Source organism: Pseudonaja textilis, chromosome 5 (assembly GCF_049901715.1).
Source record: "Pseudonaja textilis isolate UNSWEBS1 chromosome 5, rPseTex1.2, whole genome shotgun sequence".
NCBI lineage: Eukaryota > Metazoa > Chordata > Lepidosauria > Squamata > Elapidae > Pseudonaja > Pseudonaja textilis.
The window spans coordinates 26665694-26685990 of NC_141994.1; the positions used below are offsets into that span (position 1 = coordinate 26665694).

Sequence of the window (20297 nt, forward strand, 5' to 3'; positions counted from 1 at the left end):
TCCGTGTGCTGTAACCAGGAGCACCGAGGGCCCATTAATCAAATAGCACCCATTTGTATGCTGGCTCTTCGTCCCTCACAAGCCGCCTTGGTGACTCTTTACGGCAAACTCACAGCTATTCATAGAAGGGTTTTAAATACTAGGCTACTTACGGGGTCATAATTAAGTATCTTGGAAACCGATTCAGAAACAAACAGGATTTTGCCTCTGTCGCATCCAACCACGAATAGGAAACCATCGGCGACCTATAAATTAAAAAGACAAATATAAAACTGTAATGGATACAAACAAGTAGTTCTGCAGTAAGAGAAGTCAAATCAGGATAGAAGCAAGCACCATTGAAATGTTGATATTATTTTCACGAGCATTTTCTAAGAAAAACATAGAGAAATCAGCACCGTAGATATAGTTTCACCCTGAAGACAGACCCACAAACAGTTGTGATAGTCCCCTCATCTCCTTTTTACCAAGTAGAATTTTGTTCCTCCCACTCACAACCACAGGAATTTGTAGACTATACATTTCTACTGTAAGCTATACATTTGATAGTCCCCTTATCTCCTTTTTACCAAGTAGAGTTTTGTTCCTCCCAGTCACAACCACAGGAATTTGTAGACTATACATTTCTACTGTAAGCTATACATTTTTGTGATGACCCAGGGTGGGATACAAAAGCAACAAAGTTATAAAAACAGGTGAAATCCCTTTAATTCCTTCAACTTGGCTTCAAAGCTCTAATTATCATTGACTGGGGAAAAAATCTCCCCCACAAACAGTTGCGAAAAGGAAGAAATGCCGTTCAAACTCAAAATACATATAAATTATAAATAGAAAAAACAACACAAACCACACTGAAGCAATTAGTGAGACAAGGCAGGATAAGGGCTTGAAGACGTCCACAGATATTGAAATACACACACTGGGAAGGATGTCAGAACTCAGATAAGAACCGATAGACTAGAATTATTTCATGCTTTGCTTCCAGCACTGGATCATGCACAGTTTGTACTTTTAAACAGTCCTCACAGCTGCAGCCCATGAAGGGGATCAGGGCCCCTTCCTCCCCCGTAAACCACATTGCTCCCTTCTCCGTTCCTCCCTGTGTGCCCCAGGATGAAGAGGGGATGGGCCTGGGTCTTCCTCTGAATGCCCAGCTGGCCTGTGCCCTTCCCCAGTTTCCTCCACTACCTCTGGAGCCACACTCCCACTCCCACACTCCCACTCCCTGTCAGCTATTCCTCCTCTTCCTCTGAGTCAGACTCCATACTAGAAGACCTCCAAGGTCCTTCCAACTTTATGCTTCTATAATCTAACACATCCTAAATTTTATGCAATGCTCTTCACCAGCTATCAATCAGCCATTTTCATATTGTTGCCATGCAGTTTTTAGAAATGGGGTTCCTAAATTTTACAGGCTCTGGGCTAAATCAGAGTTTTAGAATGAGCCCTATGGTATTTATAGAATTTATCCTCACTTTCAGGTCTATTATTTTAAGCCTCACAAGTTTTACATGTTGTCCTGGGATGAGATCTGTGGTTACTGAAATAAATCCTTCGGGGTGCTGATTCAAGCCAATCACCTTAATTACTTGCTCACTAAGTAGAGCTCAAGTTCTCAAATGCCAGCCAACCTCATTCAATATTTCTTTCATGTCTTCCTTTGTTACTGATGATTTGCATTGCTTGGATTTCATGGCATAACTTTTTTTGTGGTTACATCATATGCCTTTCCAATGTGTCCTCGTAGAAGTTTATATCATGGAGACAATCGGTCTGATCATGTATCTGCTCTAAATGGCACAGATTACAAACTGCCTGGTTTCCTTAATTTAACATTAAGTTCATTGATTTATTATTTAAACAATGTTAAAATTTTAACTAAAACTAATCTGTGACTTAGCCTAGCTCATTTATGTATTCCTTCAATGGTATTAAATTTTTGATTAAAAATAATCTGTGACATAGACTACTAGCTCATTTATTTATTCCTTCAACAGTGTTAAAATTTTAACTAAAACTAATCTGTGACTTAGCCTAGGTCATTTATTTATTCCTTCAATGGTATTAACATTTTGATTAAAACTAATCTGTGACTTAGTTTAGTTCATTTATTTATTCCTTCAATGGTATTAAAAATTTAATTAAAACTAATCTGTGACTTAGCCTAGCTCATTTATTTATTGTCTAAATAGTGTTAAAATTTTAACTAAAACTTATTGTAACTGAATGCAGCAAGCAGCTTACTAAATTCCATTCGACTTACATCTTCGTCTGAAAACTTTTAAAGTCCCAATTTGATGCAATGTCAATTTTAAGTCTTGTTTTAGAATAAGAGGGGTACACATTAAGAACTTTCAAAAGTGAAAACATCCAGACTGGGGTTTAGAAAGGCTTGTCCCAAATTTTTTAAAAAGGAAGAATTGGAACATTATTCTCCCTGCAGCTGAAGAATTCTTTTAAGCTTGCAATGCTTTTCATATTCAGAATATTTCCAGATGCAGAATGGAGCTGTCTCTAAAACCAGAGGAATCTGTTCTGAGCTCGGAAAAGGGACATTTGCACATCTCTGTTTATAAATAGTCTTGAAAACTGGGATCTTCACTATGCAGGTGTAAACACTCTTGTACAAGACAGTTGCTGTTTGCAGAAATAGCAGGTCCCTCTCTCTGCCTTTAATTTACCTTAAGGATGAGGTGTTGAAGTTCATCGTCTTGTAAAAACGAAGGCTTATACCTAACTTCTGAGTAAGAACCAGTGGAGCCTGCAAAATATGTGTGAGAGAAAAATAGGTAGATAGGGAGAGAGGAAGTAAGGGAGGAGGAGGGAAGGAGGAATGGAGAGGCAGAGGGAGGTGGGAAGGAAGGGAAGGAGGGAGGGATGAGTAGGAATGGAGGGAGGGAAGAGAGAAAGGAGAGAGGGAGGGAGGGAGGAAGAAGGGAGAGAGGAAGGGAGGGAGGAGAGGGAAGAAAGAAGGAAGGAGGAAGGAAGGAAGGAGGGAGGGAGGGAGGAGGGAGGGAGGAAGGAAGGAAGGAGGGAGGGAAGGAGGGAGGGAGGGAGGGAGGGAGGGAGGGAAGGAGGGAAGAAAGGAAGGACCTTAATTAACTAAAACAAATACATGACACATGCTAACTCAGAAGCAGCATTCTAAATCCCTTTTCTTCTAGTGACCTCCAATAAATTTAAATAAAGTTAAATCACTTGTACAGGAAACCTGCATGAAATTTTTACAGCCATTCACACATGAAACCAAGAACAAAATGGACAGGCAGGATGAAAGCCGCTGCCCTATTTCATTCATTAGTTAACCTGCCAGGAGTATTAAAGCTTGAGTAACCCGTGTGTGTGTGTGTGTGTGTGTGTGTGTGTGTGTGTATGCATGTGGCCTAGGAGTAGAGCTCTTGCCTCACAATCAGTAGGCTGTGAGTTCGATCCTAGGTGGAGGCAGGTATTTCTCTCTCTGGGCACACTGAGAATGTGTCTGCTGAGTGTAACTCTGCATTGGCAACAGGAAGGGCATCCAGCCAGGAAACTCTCAGCTCCCTTCAGTTGCCCAGACTCCACCCCAATGCAAGGGTTTGTGGGGTTGTTAAAAGAGGATGATGATGATTAAAAAAGACAGCTTTTGAATCGCCGTTCAGAATTTTTGATAATATTTCGTACTTGCCTTTCATTGACTTTAAATGCTGCACAGTCATTCTTAATACGGTGAGTTTATCTAGTTTACGAGCCACCGGACTGCATTGAGGAATCATAGCCGATAATTCTTCTATCAGGTTATTCATTTTGTCTCTTCTTCTTTTCTCTGTTTGGCTGTGAGCCTCCCTAAGGGGCAAAATAAAAAAGACCAAAAATGTATTTTCCTATTAAAATACTCTCTCTCTCTCTCTCTCTCTCTCTCTCTCTCTCTCTCTCTCCACACCACTAAAATATTGTTGGCCAGTTGCTACAAAGAAGCTCATGTCTTCTTTCATATTTAAGCCATTCTTAAATTGGGCTATTTTTCTGAATTATCCAATCAGGATTCTGAGCAAAATCCTGTCAAAACGTATCTTTCCTAGACTTTGAAATCCAATTTTAATAGGACCCTACAATAAAAATAAAGAGGAAAATTACACGTGATGCTTCAAGATCTCTGCCATTAAACAGATTTTGCAAGAAAGTATACAGAGATCTCTTGTTTATATTGCAATACCCAAAATTAATTTTTTAAGTTTTAATTTTCCTTTGCAAAACAGATTATTGTTTAAGTTGCATTTACCTGAAATACTTAATTTTCACATGCTCTTCATCTTCACTCCTAGGAAAAAGAAGGCTTAAAATTAAATGTAATACAATTGGATAAACATGGAGACAGGTTCTACCATATTATACTGCTTATTACAAAAACATTCCTCAGTGATGGATGCTTGAAATAACTTGAATACCTTAATCCAATTGGTTCCAATTATGTAGGAAAAAAGGAAAAGAAGAAAAAATATAAAATGGAAAAAGGATGAAAAAAAATAGGAAAAAATTAAAAAGACAGAAATCTGTATATTCCCCTTGCTAAAAAGGTTAAACAAAGGGAGGAGGGAGGGAAGAAAAAGTAGTCTTATTCTTGCATCAAAGGACTCAAGTCCAAATATAAAAATCCAATGGGGGGTAGAAAAAAAAGGAAAGAGAAAATGCAATTCTGTCAACAAGCAAAGCACTGCCACTGTATGTTCGAGGCTCTTTACTAAATCAAAAAACAAAATTTCCAGTTCTCTTTTCAAGGTCAGTTCAATCTTCTTTCTTCAATTTCACATCCAGACTCCAGCTATCAGCAGTTCCACAGAAGAGCACCTGCAAACAATCTACACGCTCTTCCCACTATCTTTTCAATGAAAAGCACAGAGTCCTTGAATGTAACACCAAATATATCAACAAGAAAGAAAGGAAAACAATGTATCCAAGCCTCCAGGTGGCAGCACTTATTTCCCTTTCCTTTCCCTTCCCCTCTAATATTAAAACCAGGAATAGAAAAAATAGAAAGAATCTAAAATTATTAAAGAGAAAAAACAAGAGAAAAAAAAGTTATTTTGAAAGGAAAAAAATAAAAATTAAAAAGGAAAGACCAGTCCAGTTTAAAAATTGAAAAGTTTTTACAAAATCCAAAGTTCCAATAAAAAGAAAGAAAAAACCTTCAGGTTTAATTTGTGCTTAATCTCGCCGCTTAAGCACTTTTATCTTCACTTTTAAATTTAATTTTTAGTCTTTTAGGGTGTTCTCTACAGAAAAAAATAAGTAGAAAATTATTTCACCAAACTGACACACTTTCTTTCCAGCTTACTTCCGTTCTGGAGCTGTCCCAGCTTCAGCAGCTATAATGGCTGCCTCTCCACCACGGGGAAAAAAAGGGGTTTCTCCTGGATCTACCAGGGACTTTGTGATGTCCCTGGGATCAACAGGATGTGCCCTCCTCAGTCACCGTCTCTACGGGACGGTTTAGGTCTGTGGGACTGTCCTGAAATGGAGATATCAGCAGCGATCTTAGAGCTTAAAGATCGCATGCTGTACTGCCGCAATGCCAGCTCTGCCCGAAGTTGTAGTAAGTAATTTGGAATTTTCCACTTCTATATTTTACTTAGTTGGATTACCATTGCTTCTTCCAGTCGACTAGCCACCATTTAACTCGGGTTTGCCTGAATCAAGTCCATTGAAAGTTCTTTTGAACTTGGTTTGTCTGAGCCCACACCCATGAGTTCTAAAGTTATGAACACTTTTTCTTATGAGCCAAACTGGAGATAACCATATGGAGTTCAACAGTGAAGGAATATTCTACCTGACCATTTTAACACAGTTTCGAAAACTTCTGAACATTTCAGCTAATAGATTTTATTTAAGGTTGTATATTGTGCCAAAAACACAGCCGAGAAAGTTTAATTTCATCTCATTCTATCAGCATCATCATCATCATCATTAAACCTTTAGTGAGATTCACAGCCTTTGGGGCTGGTTTGTAGTTCAACAGCTCCTAACCAAGGACCTAGGAACTGTTCAGGTAGCGTCAGATTATTATTATTATTATTATTATTATTATTATTATTATTGATAAAACATTCTACCTGCTCTGGAGGTCATCGCCCACAGTGTCACAGGTATATCTAGGGAAAGATAATTTAGATTAATCGGAAGAACAAAAAATCAACAAAAAATCTGAAAAGAAATCATGATCTGAAGAGGAAGGAACTAGCAGAGGTGACTAAGCTCCTTAGAGAAGAGACAATAGAGATAGACTTAGACTTACAAAAGTTCATTTAGTGACCATTCAAAGTTACAATAACCCTGGGAAAAGTGACTTACAACCGTTTCTCACTCTTACGACCGTTGCTGAATCCCCATGATCAAAACTCAGACCCTGGGAGTCCGTCACATGATTCCCTTTTGCGACCTTCTGACCAGTAAGGTTAATAAGGAAGACAGATTCACCTAACCACCGTGTGACTACGTTATCAATAGCAGTGATTCACTTAGCAACGGTGGCGAGAAAGTTCGTAAAACGGGGCAAAACTCACTTCACAAATGTCTCACTTAGTCACAGAAATTTTGGGCTCCCTTGTGGTCGCACCTCGAGGGCTAACCTGCAAAGTAAAGCACGTTTTATTCTGAGACTGCATTAATTCATAAACTCAAAAAAACAAAACAAAATGAGTAATGGCGGTATGAAAAAACAAAAGAGCAAGATCCCAGTTCTCTTGTCCTTGCATATAAGGGACAAAATAATAATAATAAAAAAACCACCCTGAAGAACCGCGATTCTTTGCTGCCGTTGGTTTTAGAAGGGTTAATGGCAGGGTCCCAGTTGGGGCATCCGGGTGTGGCCTTCAAAGCGACTCCGCCTTGCTTAGGAACCCAAGCCATGACACGTGGATGCAGAGAGGGATCCAGAACGCTAACTGCCTTGCTGGGTCAGCAACAGCAGGAGGCCTGAGCCAGCAACAAGCTGTGAAGGAAATGGAGGAACGGAAGATGCTTTTGTAGATGTGGGGTAGACAAGCAATTGTGGTTTTAGCAGTCATCTACAAACGTGTTTTGCTAGGACGTTGTCTGCATCATTCTTGCCATCAGAATAACACAACAAGTTGGAAGCAGTGGTGGGATTCAAAAAAATTTACTGCCATTTCTGTGGGCGTGGCCCTGTGTGGCAGGGGAAGGATACTGCTAAATCCCCCTTCCCTCCCCACCCCACTAACCTGCTTCCCAGCTCCCTTCTCCTGTGCGGGGCAACTGAAGAAGATCCAGCTGATCAGCTGGGACTCAATGGGAAGCAGAGAAGAGATGGGGGCAAGGCGAAGAGGGATTTTCCAGTTCTCCAAACTACTCAAAATCTCCACTATTGGTTCTCCAGAACCGGTCAGAACCCGCTGAATACCACCTCTGAAGAATATACTGCAAAATCCCCATTTCTTCCCTACCCCACTAACCAGATTTTCAGCTCCGTTCTCCTGTGCAGGGCAACCGAAGAAGACCCAGCCGATCAGCTGGGACTCAATGGGAGGCAGATAATAGATGGCGGCGGGGCCAGTCAGAGGTGGTATTTGCCAGTTCTCCGAACTACTCCAAATTTCTGCTACTGGTTCTTCAGAACCGATCAGAACCGGCTGAATACCATCTCTAGTTGGAAGGGACCTTGGAGGTCTTCTAGTCCAACCCCCTGCTGAAGCAGGAAATCCTACTGCATTTTAGACAAGTGTTTGTCCAATCATTGATATTCCGCTATGTCAAGGAAAATTAATATCCATCCCATAAAAAACAGCCAGGCTTTCAAATCCAACATACGGGGGTGTGGAATAACAGGAACGTTTCCATGCGAAGCAACATCGATCCGGGATGTCGTTTAACCAAAACAAAACAAAAAGGGAAATATTCACACTTACTGGGTATCGGAGTCGCTCCCTTTTCTCTTTCTAGGAAATTCCGCTGTAAATGAATTTATGGAAGGGGCCACGGGAGACATAATGTTGGAGCCTGCCAAAACAACAGCCTGGTTTCCTTCCCCGGGAAGATGATCTGAAAACAGACAAATAGCATCCAAGCTGAAAGCAGGAAGGTGTAATATTGGAATTAGTTTGCTGAACTAGGGTGGGGGAGAATACAGACTCCTAAATTATTTCTATGTTGTTATTACAGTACTAGCTGGATACCTGTGCTTCGCTACAAAACTATGCGGTTCGGCTTAATTTTGGGGGAGGAAAATAAGGGTGGGGAATTGTGCCTCTGCCTACCAGCATCCATTGGTATTCATCTGGCTAGGTCCTGTCAGTGTGTGAGAGAGTTGAGGGCTCTTTGGAAACTGAAAGAGTATTTGCTGTGTGAGCAAGAAGGAGACAGTAAGGAGCCTGGGCATGGCTTAGCTCAACTGTTCTGTACTAAAGCTGCTTGGTGCTGTGAACGTGAAACTCCTCTCCTCTGCTTGTGTTTTGCATTTGGAAGAGATTTCTTTTCAGGTGGGGAGGGGAAGTAGAACTCCTTAGCATCAGAGTGTGTTAATAATGATAATATAGGAAATACTAATGCTCTGATGGTCATTTCAAAAAAAATCCTTTCTTAATGAGCACCTAGAAGCCAAGAGGAACATATGTGGCAAATTTCAAGTTTGTTGGCTTTACGGTTCTGGAGATTTTGTGATGACGCGTGAGGGGTATTTCGCTTTTATATATATAGGTATATTTATTGTGGTGTGTAGCAGAGTCAACCAGATGTTCTGACTGGATTTGGCTTGATCCTATCAAGTCCCTGGGATTTGGAACAAATGCTGATGTTGGATGATGTTAGAGGTGTCCTTGCACTAACTTTATGGTTTACAGGATAGTCAGCCAGATGTTCAGACTGGATTCGGCATTGATCCTATCAAGTGCCAAGGTTTTGGGACAGATGTTGATGTTAGAGGTGTCATTATGGTATTATGGTTTATTTTACAGGACAGTCGGGCAAATCTTCAGACTGGATTTGGCATTGTCGTCTACCTATCAAGTCCTCCCCAAGGACCTGGGATAGGCAGACGTGAATGTTTGATAATGTTAGAGGTATCTTCATCACAGGATGTAAGCCGTTCTGAGTAAAACTGCCTTTTGCAGTTGTCTGATGGGGATTTCGTCAATGATGAGGATCTTCAAGTGGTGCTCCAGATGTTTTGGGAATGCACTCAAGGAGTCTACGGCGATTGGCGGTATCTTTGCTTCCTTTTGACAGAGCTGTTCCACTTCCGGGTTCTTTGTATTTTATTATCTTCTCCGGTTCTTTCTTTTCTCCTCTGCTCTTCTCCAGGAACTGCCCCATCCACTGTCCAGACTTTATCCCAAAGGTGATACCTGGAGTTTCTGGTTTTTCTTTGAAAACGTTTCGTTTCTCATTCAAGAAGCTTCTGTCTGGATGGTGGGGAAGGGAAGGATTTATGCTCCTTGCAGACAGCTGGTCATTTGCCTCCTCAGGATCACCTGAGTGGTACAAATGGGTGTGCAGCCTTCTTGGAACTGTTGAAAGGACTGTGTTGTGGACTGGAGATAGGTGATCTCCATAGACATATATCCACAGTTTAATCTGTTTTATCTATACATAGGTATGATATAGATAGATAGATAGATAGATAGATAGATAGATAGATAGATAGATAGATAGATAGATAATTTCTCTGCTAGCTTGTGTTCCCATGCAACAGCATGACTGGAGAAGACAAGCACTTAAGGGACTGACAATGCTGGCATTAAAACCCTCTCAAGAAATTAAATCAAGCGCCACCTTCTATTAAAGGCAGCCCAGCCTGTCTAGAGCCCAAGCTTTTCCTTCTTTCACCCAGCCAGCAGGTGATAAAGATATAATTTTGCTGATTATACACAGCAGGCTGGTTAGACAATAATTAGTTGGGTTGGCCTCACCACCTTTTACTAAACTGAAACTACAGTGGAGTTACTCCATTCTTTGGAAAATTGTAGGAGGTTATCAGTACAGGTCAAAGGGGATGAGGCCAAGCACATTTTCCAACGGGTGCAAATAAATGTAATATTTCCGAGTTCTAAACCAGAAAGCCAGTTGGGTAAAGGATTAGAAAGTGTAGGATACAGAATTAATTCAGAATAACAGAGTTGGAAGGGAAGTTCGATCTTAGGTAAAGGCTGATATTTCTCTCTCTGAGCACAATGAGAATAAAACAAAAACTCCACATTGGGGACAGGAAGGGCATCCGGCCAGGAAACACTCAGTTCCATTCAGTTGCCCTGATTCCACCCCACATGGGATTATGGGGTCATTAAAATGGCGAACAACAACAGAGTTGGAAGAGACCCTGTAGATCATCTAGTCCAACCTCTGCTGAAGCAGAAGACCCTATATGATTTCAGACAAGTGGCTGTCCAGGCTCTCTTGGTTCCTTTTTTAAACAAAGCATATTAAGCAAGGGTCTTCAAACTTGACAACTTTAAGACTTGTGGACTTCAACTCCCAGAATTCCTGAGCTAACATGACTGGAGGAGGGATTCTGGGAGTCGAAGTCCATAAGTCTTAAAGCTGTCAAGTTTGAAGACCCCTGATATTAAATAACATCTTAGGAATTGTACAATATTAAATTATTGGCTCCAAGCCCTGTGCACCAGATTGAGGTGTTCCACGCACCCTATTGGCTCATCAGTGGCTTCCTTCTCCTAAAGGCTAGGTAAATGACATTTTTCCCCAAGAGTGAAATTTTTGCTGGCCAATTTGCCGCTTTCTGGGCAGTAAGAATAAAAACCTTGGGAGAAATATGCTCTTTGTCAAAACAGGATCCCAAGGTTTGACAGACACCGAACCATCTAAAATGCTTTAGATTGTTGTCGTTGTTGGTGATGTTATTATTATTAAATCTACAATTTGATTCACAGTCTGGGACTGGTAAAATCTTAACAGTCCAAGTCTAATCAAGGACTTAAATAAGCTGTTAAGGTAATGTCTGAGTAGATAGGCAGTTCCGAGTAAGGTAGTGGCTTGATTTTGTTTTGGTTTTTTTGCAAAATCATGATATTTGAGTCTGGTAAGTTCAACATTTCCAGGTGTCTAGGCAATAACTTTGGGTATTGCTCCAAAGGCTCCTATTACTATTGGTACAACCATTGGTTTCTTCCTAAAGTTCCATAGGATGATCTCCTCCTCTTCCTCCTTGCCAGGAGTCGACAATATGCTCCAACTCGACTCATCTCCTCCGCCTGGGGATCTCACAGACTTTTCCCCATTTTGAAGCTTGGGGTGTATTTAAAAATCCAGCCAAGTCCATTCAATGACTTACCACCAATGACTTTTCTTGCACTTAACTTCTGCAATATTCTGGGTCGGAGTCATCAGTTTTCTGGGTGGGGAAAAGGGGGGCTCCCGAATGAAAAGGAGAGGTGGGCGATCGGACACATTATTTTAGCTCTTCCCTCTTTTGGAAGGAAGGAAGAGCAAAGGAGGAAGGGAAGGGCCGGGAGCTGCGGAGAGTGAGTCTCAGCTGAGAAAAAAATGCCACTCTTTCTCTCTCTCTCTCTCTCTCTTACACACACACACACACACACACACACACACACACACAGACAGAGAGAGACACAGAGAGAAACAAAGACAGAGTCAGAAACAGAGAGACACAGAGAGAGAAAAAAGAAAGAGAAAGAGAGTCAGGGAGAGAGAGAGAAACACACATACACAGACAGACATACAGACAGACAGACAGAGACAGAGAAAGATGAACAAGAGACACACACACACACACACACACAGAGGAAGAGAGAGAAAGAAACATAGAGACAGTCAAGCAGATACACGGAGGGAGGGAGACAAAGAGAGAAAAAGAGAGACACAGAGAGACAAACAAACATACCCACATGGGGGGGGGAAGAGAGAGAAAAAAGAGAGAGAAAGACAGACACATACGGAGGGAGGGAGGAGGAGAGAAAGAGAAAAAAAGAGAGACAGGGAGAGACAAAGAAAGAAATACAAACAGACAGACACAGGGAGAGAGGGAGAGAGAGAGAGAGATTGACTTTCAACAAGGACGCAAGGGGAGCTCCAAGCGCAGGGAAATTAATTCAAGCTCTCCTTCTGCTCCCCACTTCTTGGGGTATCCTTTTTTCTCCCCCCCTTCCCCGCGAGGGGGCTTCCAACGACCTGAAGACGTGAAGGGGAAGGGGGCTCCAGCAATCCTCCCGCCACCCCGGAGCCCTCGACCGGCCGCTCCTACCTGGCGCTCCCTGCGCTCTCACCTGAGCCCGCGCCGGCCGCCGCCTCAGCCATGCCCAAGGCTCCCCAGCGCAAAGGCGGCAGAGGCAGCGCTCCGGGGACCCCGACTGCAGCGGAGACCAGGGGCAAGCGGGGCTCGGCGCTCCCCGCACCTGCCCAGGGGTTTCCTGCTTGCCAGCGCCGCCTCTGCGCTGCGCCCTGCTCAGCCTGGCCGGGGCCAACCAAGCGCGCTGCTTCTCGCGAGAGAGGCGGCCGCCTTGGAGGGGAGGGGACGGACGGACACCCGGGCGAGCAAAGGCGGCTGGGGCTGGGGGGTCAGGCAGGCAGAGAACCTCCTCCCTTCCCCCTCATATACACACACCCCAAAGGCGGCTTTGCGCTGCGCTTTCCAACCTGCGCTTTCCTGCCCAGATGCGCTGGAAACCCTGGATGCCAACGCCCCACCTTCACTCCGGGCATTTGCAACCCGCGTTTCCTAGGGGAGCTCGGGGAGGAAGGGTGGGGGGGTCCCTTGCCGCTGCTTCCCACCGGCCCGCCGTTCCATATTTCCTCTTCTCTTCTCTCCTGCCTTCCACTCCTCCATTCCTTTCTCTTTTAAATTCTCTTTTAACCACCTAATCTCATCCCTTTTCTTCTCTTCAACTCCACTCCATTCCTTGCTCTTAGGAATTCTCTTCTCTTCTCCTCTCCTCTCCTCTCCTCCCTTCCACTCCACTCCTCCATTCCTTACTCTTAGGAATTCTCTTCTCTTCTTTTTTCCTCTCCTCCCTTCCACTCCACTCCTCCATTCCTTTCTCTTAGGAATTCTCTCTTTTAACCACCTAATCTCTTCCCTTCCCTTTCTTCCCCTCCATTTCCTCACCCCACTCCTTATACCTAGGAATCCTCTATTTTATCCATCTATTATCCTCTCTGCTTCCTTCTCCCTTCTTGTAGGGAGATGCCAGCTAAGCTGTCCAGAGATTACAAAGGGGGGGGGGGGGCTTCCCAGCTTTCCAGCCTGGCTGCAGGTCCAACTCTTCTGATTGAATCTGGGTTTGGACACCCCACAACCAGCCCTTTCCAGATCGACCCCGGGGTCGTCCGAGGCTAAGAAGGGAAGCACAGATCTGTGGGGGTCCTGCAGGCTGCAGAATCTGCAGTCCCGCAATCCAAACAGAACAGAATAACAGAGTCGGAAGGGACCTTGGAGGTCTTCTAGTCCAGCCCCCTGGGGATGCGGGCTGGTCCCACCCGGCTCCCCTTTTGCCCACCTGCCTGTCGAGATCCTGCACTGGCACCGCTTCTGCTGCCTCACCACATTTTTACGTTTCCTTGCAAAAAAAACCCCATGGATTGGAAAAGGCTCTATCGGAATGGATACGGTCCCAAGTCGTGCACAATGGAAGCTGCAACCAGACCCACAATAGCAGGAGGATTTCGCAAACTTACTACTGGTTTACTGTTTACACAAATGGACCACTTTTGTCTTTATAGGCTATGATCTAAAGGCAGTTACTAGGAAGCAGCTGTGTTCAATAACTGTTGTGGCCTGTTGGCCGCCGGCCCCTCCAGCAGCCAAGGAGGAGGTGGTGGTGTTGTGGGAATCAGAGCCAGCATCAGGGCAACCTGGGAGCTCCAAGGGGGAAGAGGGAACGGAGCTGTCAGAGAGAAAGAGAGAGAGAGGCAGAGCCTGGGCCGCCCGTCAGTCCTCTGATGGAGAGTCAATAGCCCCCAGGTCTGGAGGTGGCTGATGAGGAAAAGGAGGAAGAGCTGGGTCCAGTGCCTGATGCGTGGATGCGCAGAAGGCAGAGGAGAGGAGAGCAGTGGAAATCTATGGGCCGGTCCTCGGGATGGAAGAGTCACCGCTGCTAGCAGTGAAGAGATGCTCAAAACTCCGTGTGAGTTTCCGTATCTAAGTCCCATCAGTTATTTTCTTCTATAAAGACAAACCTGACATGTTTGTAGGCCTTCTGCTATGAGATTTTGCATTTACAGAAAGTTTTTTTTAAAAAACAAACAAAACATTTTAGGGATTTCCTCCATATCCTACCTGATGTTCTGACCCAAGCTTCCCAAAATCACAAAGCAAACCCCTTTTTATTACGCTAATGTGAATTGCTCTCATTCACATCCAGCAAAATCCCAGCCAACAGTCTTTCAAGGGCGAATTTACAACCACAGACCTTATCAGGCTTGGAGAGTTGCCAGGCCGAGAGCTTCCAAGCGCAATGCTGTAGCAGAAAATACTTGGCAAGGAGTCAGGAACAAATCTTCACCCTAATAATACGAACGAATTGTCTCCTGAAAACACGCCCCCCACTCGCTCCTCTATTTCCTATGGGAGGGGCCGTTCACAGTCGACCTGTGCCTTTACTCCCGAATCGGCCCTTGTTCTTCAGCTGTTCCCTTCTTCTGGCAGCTCTGTGCATGTGCACACTGGGAACAGGCTCCAGCTGTTCTTCTTCCCCACTGATCTCCAACTCCAAAGGCAGCTGATAACTGTCAAATGGCTCTGGCCCCATCTCTACCTCCGATGCAGAGCCCTCATCAGAGCCTTCCCCAGACTCCAGGACTGGCCCATGTCCCTCCCCAACCTCCTCACTCTCCGAGTCTCCTAGTGGTCCACAACATTACACAAAGTTTTTTTAAAAACAAAACATTTAGGGATTTCCTTCGTATCCTACCTGGACCATTTCTGAACCTTCATAAAACAATATGAAAGGAAAGATGGTTATTGCTTCACCATTCAGAATGACCTTTGAAATTTCTGTTGTGTATCTCTACACAATGCACTTTATTTTTCTAAGCAATGCTGTTGCGCGTCATTCTTCAAGGGTGTGATGACTAAAACACAGCCTTTCATAAAACGCCAGCTGTGAAGACAATTTAAAAAAATAAAAATAAATAAAGGCTGCCCAGTGAGAAGGCCACCTCCGGCTTCATCTTGTTTCAGTGTTTTTATTACTTCTCTCTTATTTCCTCCTCTTTTATTGAAATAAATGAATCTTGGCCAGCGAAGAGAAGAAGGGAAAAAAAAACAGGTTTGGTAATAAAACACCTACAGAACTTGCTTCGGCTTGCTGGGAACACTTGTTAAATCTCTGAACCTGGATATAATCTCTCTCTTTGTGCACCTAAAAGGCACCAGTAATCAGCATTTTATCCCCTAACTTGTATAAAACGTTCTGCTGATTTCTTTTGGGATATGAGAATTCTTTTGAATACTTTGCCTTAAGAATTTGAGAAGCGTCTCGCTTTGTGTTCCTAAATCATTACATTGCAATTGTAAAGTATATTCAATATAGGAATGTTTGAGTGTGCCTTTTAAGCATTTGACTGAGGAAGAGGAAAAAGAAGAAGAGGAGGAGGAGGAGCAGGAGCAGGAGGAAGACGAGGAAGAAAGGAAGAAGAAGAAGAAGAAGAAGGAGGAGGAGGAGGAGGAGGAGGAGGAGGAGGAGGAGGAGGAGGAGGAGGAGGTACCTTCCTCTCCCTCCTCCTCTTCCTTTCTAGCACTAATGAGATTACCTAGTTGGGTCACGAAAGCCAAGAAAACCACCAACCTCAGAGAGCCACAAAGACCCTTCATTTCAACCCTGAGCTAAAAAGATTCTCCTTTATGAAGACTTTTCATTCTTTAACATACTGGACGAGAAGACCACTTTATATATTTTTAAAAATGCCATCTTTATTTCATATGCTGTAAAAAGCCTTATATAAATATTTATAATGCCTTCTAGTGTAACTTTTTGCAAGCCACAACTACGGAATTTATTTTACTTGATTTTATTTTATTTTTTGTAAAAAGAGGAAAGGTGCGGTGGCCATTCAAATCCTGAACGTTTTGAAATGAAATTGACCTCAAAACAAAATCAAGATAACAAACCACCTGCTTGAAATGTTTGAAGAAAATGAGAGCATAATCTTGAAGGGCCGATTAATGCCCCAGGAATTGCTGGATACGTGGGTTAAAAAAAAGAGAACAACAAATCCTGCAGTCAGAAATGTAAATATTAAACTCATCTTTTAGACTTAGGGCAGCTTTTAATGCGCTTCGGGCCACGCTAGTAATGTCTGCGGGGGAACAGAACAACAACATTAATATTGTCCCCATTTCTGTATGTGTTGCGATGTTACTCAAAGTGATGCGAAGGGGTGGCTCTTGCAGGAAGCTTCTGTAGATGCTCCACCCCACCCGACTAATGTTGTGAAGCTTCTATCAACTCATAAAATATTCCTCTGGTCCTTTTAGAGTTGCCAACAGAAAGGGAGAGGAGAGCAGTGTGGCAGCTTGGAAACCAAAAGTGCATTCCATAAATGTTTTCAAAGATAGTAACTAGGTGACTGAAGTTTCTGCTGCGCAAAGTTCTAACTGGAAAGCATAACAGATAATCAGAGTGGGAAGGGACCATTTCGAACAGATGGGAGTCCAATCTCTTCTTGAAAGCCTCCAGGGATGAAGCTCCCACAACTTCTGAGGGCGACTTGTGTTCCATGGGTTGATTGCTCTCACTGTCAGAAAATACCTCCTTATTTGCAGGTTGAATCTCTCCTTGTTCAGTTTCCATCCATTATTCCTTGTCTGGCCTTTGGGTGCTTTAGAAAATAGCTCGACCTCTTCCTCCTCTCTGGGGCAGCCCCTCAAATATTGGAAGACTGCTATCATGTCTCCCCTGGTCCTTCTCTTCACTAGACTAGCCATGCCTGGTTCCTGTAACTATTCTTCATGTGTTTTAGTCTCCAGTCTCCTAAATGATTGATGACTCTGGGATATGGACGTGTCCCACTGGAGAATATGAATTATGAATTATGGCATATATGAATTATGATATACCCAGGGGTGGAGGAAAACCAGGGTCAAGGATGACAATGAATGTCTCAGAGTCGGCTATACCCAGGCAGTGCTAGACATATTAACTCCCAATAAATCCTTTTGAAGTTTTGGAAGTTTGGCTCGAGTCTCACAATTTAAATGGGATAACTGCTGGAATCCTGACAGCCTCATCTTGTAAATCCCACCAAATAATCCCAGAAACCTAATCAAGAAGAGAAACAAAATCCCCTGGAATTAAGGAGAAACTTCCTGTCAGTGGGAACAATTAATCTGTGGAAATTGTGGGTTTGATTGGTATTGTCTCCAATTTTGGTCGCCACAATCTAAGTAGATTTTTACGCTCTGGAAAGAAGACAGAGAAAAGCAACAAAGAGGATTAGGGGAACTGGAGGCTAAAACATATGAAGAATGGTTGCTGGAATTGGGATGTCTAGTCTGACGAAAAGAAGGACTAGGGGTGACATGAGAGCAAAGTTCTAATATTTGAGGGGCTGCCCCGAAGAAGAGACTGGACTGCCCTCTGTCAGAAATGGTGTAGGGTTGGACTAGATGACCTACAGAGTCCCTTCCAACTCTGATTATCTGTATCTAAAGAAGAGGGGGGTCAACTTATTTTCCAAAGCACCAGAAGGTGGGACAAGAAGCAACGGATGGAAACTAGTCAAGGAAAGATCCAACCTAGAAATAAGGAGAAATTTCCTGACAGTAACTTAGAACAATAATGGAACGGCTTGCCTTCAGAAAACCCTTGGAGGTTTTCAAGAAGGGACTGGACACAGCCCTTTGTCTGAAATGGGATAGGGCTGTGATGGCAAACCTATGGCATGCGTCCCACAGGTGGCACACAGAGCCATCTGTGCCATCACGCAAGCTGCAGGCAAACTTACCTCACTGCACATGCGCGTGCCTCACAGCTGATTTTGAGGAAGGCTTCTGCAGGCTTTGCAGGCCGAAAACTAGCCCCATTTTGTCACTCCGTTTTTCTGAAAATACTGGAAGTGACGAAACGGGGCTATTAAGAAGCCTTCCTCAAGCCTCTAGGCCAAAAAAAGGCCTCAAAGCAGCCGAAAATCAGCTGTGAGGCGCAGTGCAGGAAAAGGGGCGGTGGGGGGTGGGTATTGTGTGTGCATGTGTAGGGGCGTGGGGAGGCGGGCATTGCCTTTTGAGTGCAGGCACACGAGCACGAGTGAGAAAGCGTGCGCATAATTTTTGGCATAGGAGCCCAAAAAGGTTAGCCACCACTGGTATAGGGTCTCCTGCTTGAACAGGGGGTTAGACTAGAAGACCTCCAAGGTCCCTTCCAGCTCTGTTATTCTGTTATCCTCTTTAACTCTTAAAACTTAGAACTAAGAACTAAGGAGAAATTTCCTGACAGTTAGAAACAATCAGTGGAACAACTTGCCTCTACAAGTTGTAAATGCTCCAACGCTGGAAGTTTTTAAGTAGAGATTGGATAACCATATGTCTGAAGTGGTATAGGGTTTCCTACCTAAACAGGGGGTTGGACTAGAAGACCTCCAAGGTCCCTTCCAACTCTGTTATTCTATTCTAACTCAAACTCCCCATAGAAAAATAAATCGATCAAATGCAGCCCACCCTTGCTTCCCTAAACCCAGCAATTCGGCAGGATTTTAATTCAGGAGAGAACTCAACAAGTTCAAAAAAATAAAAACGGAAAGGAATGGTTTTATCTTTTTTTAAGGTACTCCTCATTTAAAACAAAAAAAAAAAAAAAGAGTGAATCACCTTTTTCATTCAGGAAAAAGAAAAGAAAAACAAAACAGAATTGGTCAAGCAATTTCAGGATCTTTGGTACTCGGAGGAGAGCAAAATGGCACGCAGCATTGCGGCAACGTTAAATTCAGAAGGAAGGGAAACAAGCAAAAGAAAAAAAAGATGAGCTAACGGCTGAATTGATGCCAGGTATATGTGTATATGTGTGTGTGTCTGTGTCTGTGTCTGTGTGTGTGGTGTGTGTGTCTGTGTGTGTGTGTGTGTGTATGTGTATGTATGTATGTATGTATACATATATACATATATACATACATATATATATATATATATATATATACACACACACACATACATACTTAAGTTTTTGCGAGTACTTACATGTATGGCATTCAGCTTTGTTCGGGTATTTTCCCACGTCATTGTAGTTGTGCTTTTAAAGCTGTAGCAACGTTTCGGCAGAATCTCATCTGCCATCATCAGGCTTCTGTAATGAGATGAGATTCTGCCGAACGCGTTACAACTTAAAAGCACAACTACAATGATGTGGAAAATACCGAACAAGCTGAATGCCATATATATATGTATGGCATTCATATGTATATATATGTAATATATATATATATATATATATATATATATATATATATATATATATATATATAATATATATATATATGTGTGTGATATATATATATATATATATATATATATATATATATATATATATATATATATATATATATATATATATATATATATATATTCCCCCCACCCATCTTAAGATGTTTTCCAGTGATTTGAGATGAAAGCTGCCGCTCACTTTTATTTGATAAAAGTGGCGTCTCGCTTGTGAAAACAGCCAAAGGCGCACCTTGGGGTTGAATCCGGTTCCAAACAAGTTTGACTCCAAATTACAATCTGAAGGAGTCACTTCTCTTTAGTGTTAAGACTAAGGAGCCCTGAGCGAGGAGAGCAAGAAGCCAGCAAGTGGCAAAAAAACCTTTGTCAAAAATAGCTCGTTTCAATCACTTTACCGCAGCTTCTGAAGTCCACCGTCTTTCCATCCGTAGCGAACCACGTTATCGAACCACGTGGCTTCCCCTTCTCTGCATTTTTTCACACAGGTAATCCTCAACGTACGACCGCAAGCAGAACCCAAAACCTCTGCCGTTCAAGCCAGACCTCAGTTCGCTTCTCCTCCCCCTTTTACAACTTTCCTAGCCACAGGTCATTAAGCAAATCGCTGCCGTTCCTAAGTGAGTCACACACTTGTGAAGCAAATTCAGCTTTCACTCTGCTGGTCAGAAGGTTGCAAAAGGGGGCGGGGGTCACGTCAACCCTGCATCCGTCGCAAATACGAGTCTGAATTTTGATCACGTGACCATGGGAAGAGGCTGGAAAATGGACATGGGTGTGTGTGGGGGAGGGGAAAGGTCATGAAGTCGCTTTTCTCAGTGCTGTCGCTGCTTTGGAAGGGGTCATTAAATGAAGCACGGTAAGTCGAGGATTACCTGTCCTTTCTACCTTCAAAACAAAAAACATGCCCAGG

General features: G+C 43.1%; 1 protein-coding gene across 6 annotated transcripts in view; it reads right to left on the reverse strand.

Moving 5' to 3' along the window:
- BMAL2 (basic helix-loop-helix ARNT like 2) overlaps nt 1-12405 on the reverse strand; it is a 30923-nt gene extending 18518 nt beyond the window's left edge. For 2 of the 6 annotated variants that reach the window (XM_087934327.1, XM_026700909.2), the window contains exons 1-7: nt 12225-12405; nt 7899-8031; nt 6087-6125; nt 4259-4297; nt 3665-3822; nt 2682-2761; nt 153-245 (exon numbers count right to left, since the gene is read on the reverse strand). In XM_087934327.1, coding sequence (XP_087790453.1) covers nt 153-245; nt 2682-2761; nt 3665-3822; nt 4259-4297; nt 6087-6125; nt 7899-8031; nt 12225-12255 — 573 coding nt within the window. In that variant the 5' untranslated portion in view covers nt 12256-12405. Of the gene's footprint in view, nt 1-152; nt 246-2681; nt 2762-3664; nt 3823-4258; nt 4298-6086; nt 6126-6536; nt 6603-7898; nt 8032-12202 lie in introns of all 6 variants that reach the window. The other 4 variants (XM_087934328.1, XM_026700894.2, XM_087934330.1 and 1 more) reach the window with 3 other exon arrangements.
- Nucleotides 12406-20297: the final 7892 nt, after the last annotated feature.